This window comes from Choloepus didactylus, chromosome 4, assembly GCF_015220235.1.
Source record: "Choloepus didactylus isolate mChoDid1 chromosome 4, mChoDid1.pri, whole genome shotgun sequence".
Classification (NCBI taxonomy): Eukaryota; Metazoa; Chordata; class Mammalia; order Pilosa; family Megalonychidae; genus Choloepus; species Choloepus didactylus.
Window position 1 is genome coordinate 772,185 of NC_051310.1, and position 6,350 is coordinate 778,534.

General features: G+C 50.0%; 1 protein-coding gene across 1 annotated transcript; it reads right to left on the reverse strand.

Moving 5' to 3' along the window:
* Window positions 1-344: 344 nt before the first annotated feature.
* On the reverse strand, window positions 345-1,280 carry LOC119530955 (olfactory receptor 13A1-like). Its single transcript, XM_037831609.1, has one exon. It carries the CDS (start codon window positions 1,275-1,277, stop codon window positions 345-347), a length of 933 nt encoding a protein of 310 aa, XP_037687537.1. The 5' UTR covers window positions 1,278-1,280.
* Between the last annotated feature and the right edge of the window lie 5,070 nt (window positions 1,281-6,350).

Genomic DNA, 6,350 nt, shown 5'->3' on the forward strand with positions numbered 1-6,350 from the left:
AACCTCAGAGCTGTTACCTAGATTGGAGTCCGGTACTGGTCTTACAATGATAATGAACATGCCACATTCTGCCCCTTTTTACTTTGCATTATCACATGATGCATGTTGCATTGCCAATGTTAATGCAAATATCTATGTGTTTAAACTCTGTATTGTTAAAAGTGAAACAGGTTTACAGGTCTCTGATAGGTCTCTCATTTGTGCTGGTCTAATCTCAAGAATGTCTAGAAACTGTTTCAATGGACTTAGTTTTTGTTTCCAATATAAAATGGCACCCAATGAATACACTTTAGGTTGTGGTACCTTAGAATTTAAATCTTCTCCAAGGCAGCGCTTATCTTAAATTATAGTTTTCCTGTCAACAATGTAAAGACTTTGTTGAGAGCTGTCCTGACATCCTTGTTCCTTAGTGTGTAGATGAGAGGGTTCAACGTTGGGCTCACTGTGGAATAAAGCACAGCCATGACCTTCCCCATCTCTGGGGAGTAGCTAGAGCCTGGGGTCAGGTACGTGTAGATGACCGTAGTGTAGTACATGGTGACCACAATGAGGTGGGAGGAGCAGGTGGAGAAGGCTCGCCGCTTCCCCTCGGCTGTACGAATCTTCAGGATGGTGGAGATGATGAAGCCGTAGGACACCATGGTGAGCACAAAATTCAACACTGCATAGAAGATGTCAGCCATTATTGTCATTATATCATTCAAATATGTGGAGTAACAGGAGAGCAGCGACACAGGGGGGATCTTACAGAAAAAGTGGTCTATCACATTGGGCCCACAGAAAGTCAGCCGTAACAGCAGAACAATGTTGACTCCTGCACCCAGTATGCTGATGCCCCACACAGCTCCAGCCAGAGCGGCACACACCTGGGGGCCCATCATGGAGCCATAGTGCAGGGGCTGGCAGATGGCCACATAGCGATCATAGGCCATGGCAGTGAAGAGAAGCACCTCCGCTGCAACGGACCATGACAGGAAGTACATCTGGATAATGCAGCCCCCATAGGAGATGGTCTTTTTCTCTGCCACCAGAATCTCAAGCATCTTAGGCAAAACAGTGCATGCACAGAAAACATCAAAAACAGCCAAGTTGACCAGGAAAAAGTACATGGGGGTATGGAGCCCAGGGCTGAAGCTGATGGCCATCACGATGAAGGAGTTGCCACAGAGGGCCGTGGTGTAGAAGGCGAGGAAGATGATGAAGAACAGAACCCAGAGCTGTGGCGTTTCTGAGAAGCCCTGCAGGACAAATTCTGTCACCAGTGTTTGGTTACTCATGGCTGTTGACTAGTCTGGTCAGACTTTATTGATCTACAGTCAAGCTACAAAAAAGTGTTATAAGTAGTGGTCAGTATAGGTAGGTCATGATTCCTTCATGTGATTGGTTCTTCCCAAATTTAAACTCATTACATACAACAATCACCCACTAACAATGGCTTCCAAGAAAACCTGTTGTGGGGTAAGTGTAGGAGGAAGCATTTAGCTCTGTTTCAATGCCTCGGCCATTACTTTTAGGCATCTCCCATTCTATCCATTCTCATTTCATCTTTCCATCATCCTTCTAATCCATTTTCCCATTCTCCTGTCTTACCTTCTATCACACTCTCATCTTCCATTTTCCTTTGTATCTTATCCATCCTTCCAGACAAAATCCCATATCATTCAATGACCACCTTCTGACATATACACTTCCCCCATCTACGTCTTTCCATACTGCAATGTTGATCTTCTCAGCGTGCAAATCTCAGTGAGCTGTGTGCCTGCTCAGGCCAGCCGTATCATGCCCTGCTCAGGAGAGGAAGGCTATAGTCTCCAGTGAGGCAGGTTTGCTTGCCTGCCAGTGTCCAGCCTGTCCTGTCCTCTCCCTGAGGTTCCCTCATGTTCCCTCTGCCTGGAACACATTCTTTCCTTTACCCCTCTGTATTCCATTAGCAACTGCCCCAGACTTGAGCTTATTCTTCAATGAGCAGCAGGATCCCTGCTGTCCCACCTGACATGGAGCTTGGGGCATGGGGCTCAGGAAGGGTGGTCTGCTTAGGAGGTAATGATGTGGATCCCAGGGATAGGGGAGTCCAGTGTTCAGGGTCATATGGAACCTGTGGGCTCAGGTGGAGAGGCCCCTCAAAACCAGAACCAGGCAGGGACAATGGTTCTCCAGATGCACACTCAAGATCAGAGATCCCTGATTCCTGGGAGCAGGAGGAGCTAATGCAGACCAAGGTGAGGGTCAAGAGCCTCACAGGATGGCAGATGAGCAAGGGGTTCCAAGGGTTTCCTAAAACTTTTGTTTCTGGTCTGCTCCCTATAGCCCAGTCTTTGAGAAGGACACATCCCACCTGATCAGGGCAGCACCAGGAGCTTGGCAGGGGCACCAGCCACCAAGCCAGGGATGTTAGAACAACTCTCTCCCATCATGTCCCTCAGTCATGGATCCCCGTGGTCTTCAGAATGGACATGAAACTCCTTGGCCCCCTGCACATGGTCCTGTAATAATTAGTCTGTGCTCCCCCTCCTGTATCCTCTCCTTGCTGTTCTTGAATAGAGATGAACTTTCCTCACTGCTCATCCCACCTGATTCTGTGTCAGCATTTCAGAAATGAGCACCACTGCAGATGCTTTTCAGCATTATATATTCACATTTGTTATGCAGGAAAGTAATCACAGAGAAAATCAGGACTGAGCACTGAAACTGACTTGTGCCCAAACCCCAGCCTTCTGCAAAGGGGTTTTTCAGAAATATGCACAAGTACCAAGAAGACAGACAAAGGTCCATGGAGTCTTTCCAATGGGACCCAGCAATGGACCTACACCAACCACAGACAAGTTGGACCTTCCAGACAATCTGCAAATTATTTCTGAGAAAAAAGTGTAATTATTGCAGAATTATCTGTGTCATTTCTTGCTGAGTGGGAGAGTCTGCTTCTCCCCATCTCAAGTCAGGTAACACTGACTGTTCAGCTTGAAAGGAGGTGTGGCGTGAGCCACAGACAATGTCGCTGTGTGTGTCAATTAAGTCTATACAAAGGCACCTTTTTAAGGGTTTCCTTCTACAAGGGTGAGTGTGTCATGATTCATATTGTTAACACTGCTTTAATTTTTACTTTGGCATCTGACAGCAAAAGGGCAAGCTTTTCCCAAGCTGACAGAGGCAACCCAACCTAGAGAAACATATCCCTGCTTGAAACATCAGGTGTGCACAGGTAACCAGCATTTAAATTCTGCCAACACCTAAGAGGCCTGCATGTTGTACGCATGCCCAGGGAGCAGGCTCTGAAATCAGCTCTGTTGACTGCTTTGGGCCAGGCTGTGATGTGGCATTACCAGGGACATTCTTAGAGGTATTATTAAACATTCTGTTCTCTTCATTCCACCTCAGGATGTGCACTCTGTTCCTTTTCCTTGTCACAAATGAGTGTAGCGGCAAGAATGAGCCATTTCCAACTTTCACCCCTCAGCTTGGAGAGGGCTGTGAGCCAGCAGGTCAGATGGGCAGAAAGCCCGAAGCCTGAGACTCCAAGATCAGCAGCAGATGCACACGTGGGTCATCCAGGAGCCCAACAGCACTGTGGATGCAGGAGGTCCCCAAGTTCTGCCCTCCTGCTGTCCCCAGAGGTCTGAACCCCGGAATGGCTGCTGGGTTGTCAGGAGTCTGATTGAGAGCTTTGATAAGGTGCAGTTTCTTAGACTCATATATTGCATGAAGGAGCAGGGATCAGTGGAGATCAGACCTGGCTCTTCTCATCATGTCCAGGGCAGAACCTGTGCACCACACTGATATCAAAACTAAGAACATGAACCTGGCCAAGAAGAAAAGCCCAAGTTTACTGCCACTGGGTGTTGGAGGGCATCAGGTCTTGGCATTTGTGGACAGCCACATCCTAGTGCCAATGCCCCACCCAAAACCAAGACCACAGAAAAAGTGCATCACGCAGAGAGAAATGGAAAGAATCTCACACCTGTCCCCAACCTGTCTCCCATGGTCAGAGAAAGGCCTCTTTCCACAGGGTCAGAAAATGTTGAAATGTGAGCAGCACTTACCTCTGAGGATAGCAGAGCTGGCCTCTGCATTCTTGAGGTGGGGGGGATACTGCGGAATCAGCTGGATCCTGGAGAGAGTCATATGGACCTTGAAGTTTCTGCTCCTGCTCTGCCTACCCCCCACCACCTTTCCCCAATCCCACCTGGCCCCTGCATTGACTGGGCCCCTTAGCACTGACCAGGCTCCAAGCTGCTTCAGAGCCCATGGGGCTCACAGTCCATGGGCCATAAAGTCCTAAATCCTTCTTCCCCTTTCCCTGAAATGACTTTTCTATTAACATTGAAAGTAATTAAAACTCAGCCCCAGTACTCAGAAATGCTGAATGATAATAACTATTTTTCAAATAAACAGGATTTTATGAGCTAATTCTTTCAGGACTTCTTTCCTCTTTAGACACTATTATCCAGGATTGTTTTGGCTGCATTTTTCTAAAAATATGCTCTTTAACAATACCAAGAGGAAAAGGTCGGTGATCACTCCTAATACACAGCAGTTTAAAGGTGATGAACAGCAGAAGGTCTCTTTGAAATCCTGGGACCACTGCAGATGGACCGTGGACCCTGTGCCCATGGATCCATCACCCTTGCCTCAGCTCAGAAGAAACAAGCATCCTTCCCAGGTCCTCACCCAAGCAGGGCCGCAGGGGGCTGAGCATGCAGGGTCCTTGATGGCTCCTGGGCCGTGTGCAGCCTGGTTTTATCAGAGGAAGCTTTGCTGGTGTCTTCACCATGTGAGTCATTAGCCCCCTGGGAAGCCAGTGCACAGTCCCAGCACTTGGAAGCATCAGAGAAGCCTCAGGGGACCTGGCCCTGGCAGGTGACCCACGGGGCATCCCCAGGCATCAGCATGGAGGGAGGTGAGCACGCACCGTGGGCTGAGGGCTGCAGCCTCAGCTTCCACCAGGGCTTCAGCCCCGAGTGCAGGAAAGGGGAAGGCTTTGGTGATGGTTCTGTCTTCCTCAAGGTTTGGCACCCACTCCCTCCAGGGGCCCTGGGTGGGCCTTCACCACATGACCCCCTCCAGGTGCAAGACTCCAGGTGCTGTTTCCTTCATGGAAACTCAAAGCTGGGAAAATGTAGCTACCTGGAAATAATGAAGCTGTGTCCCACCTTATATGTGAGACAGGTAAGGCCAGAGAGAGGAGGGATTTTTCCACAGGAAGTTGTTTATTCAGAGGTGGGTTGGAACTAGCAGTGCTGGATCAAGGCTTGCAGGTTGGGAAGGTTACCCTGGAGAGCAAAATAGTTCAAAGAGAAATAGGAACCACTAGTCCTTCCATAGCTGACAGGGGCCCTGGGAATAGGGGAGGGGAAGGAGGAGAGAAAGGGGTTGCATGGCAGGCTGATTACAACAATAATGTCGGTGGCACTCACTCAGATTGAGCATTTCCTGTGCCTGATTCTCCTCCGGACACTTTCCTCTTATTACAATAAATCTGTGGGTACAAACTCACCCCCAGTTACTGAGAAAGAAAGTTCTACAGAGCTCGTGGGCCTTCCTGCATGCCTCAGAGGGGTTGCTCTGGAAGGCGAGTGGCCTTCAGGGACATCCTTGGCCTGCCCCTCCCCTGGGATTTAGCAGGACCCAGCTCTGGCCGCTGAGTCCTGGCTCTGCTGCTCATTTGGTGCAGTCACAGCCTCCTGCTGGGTCTGCTCCTTCTCAGGCTCTTTGTGGACCTCGCTCACCCCCACCTCCACCCCTCTGCTTGGCCCAGGCCCCTGTCTCCTCCCCACAGCCCTGGGAGCCTCGTCCTCTCTCCACTTTCACTGAATCACTTTGCTGACCGACCTTCCGTCTCTATCTTCTCTCCCTCCCTCCCTCCATCTCTCCCTTTCCTCTACAAAGAATTGAGTGGCCAGAGCTACTGCTTTCCTTTCCCCTCCAGCACTTGACCAGGAATATTCCACAGAGGTGGGGAACTGGCAGCCTCCTGTGGGAGACAGAGTTAAGAAGAGTGAGGTTTCCCGGGCTCGTGAGTTCACACATGTGCCTGGATCTCCTTGTTCATAAAGCACGTAAAGCATGGTGACAGTGACTACTTCATAGGGCTGCTGTGCTGTTTAATTAGCCTCTGTGTGTGGACACCTGACCCAGTGCTGTGGTTGGTATTCAGGGAGGGTGAGTGGGCAGCTTGGGGGTGGGTGTGCCAAGCAGCTGGACAGTCAGGCTTGAGGACAGAAGGTTGGAGTCCCAGCTGCTTCTCCTGCATGCTTCTCATGTCCTCCACCTCGTGGGACTGGCCTGCAGAGCTCGTGGGCATGGCTCCCTTCAGGCTGGCCCTCCCTGGTCCCACCCTGTCCACTCCTCCCTGG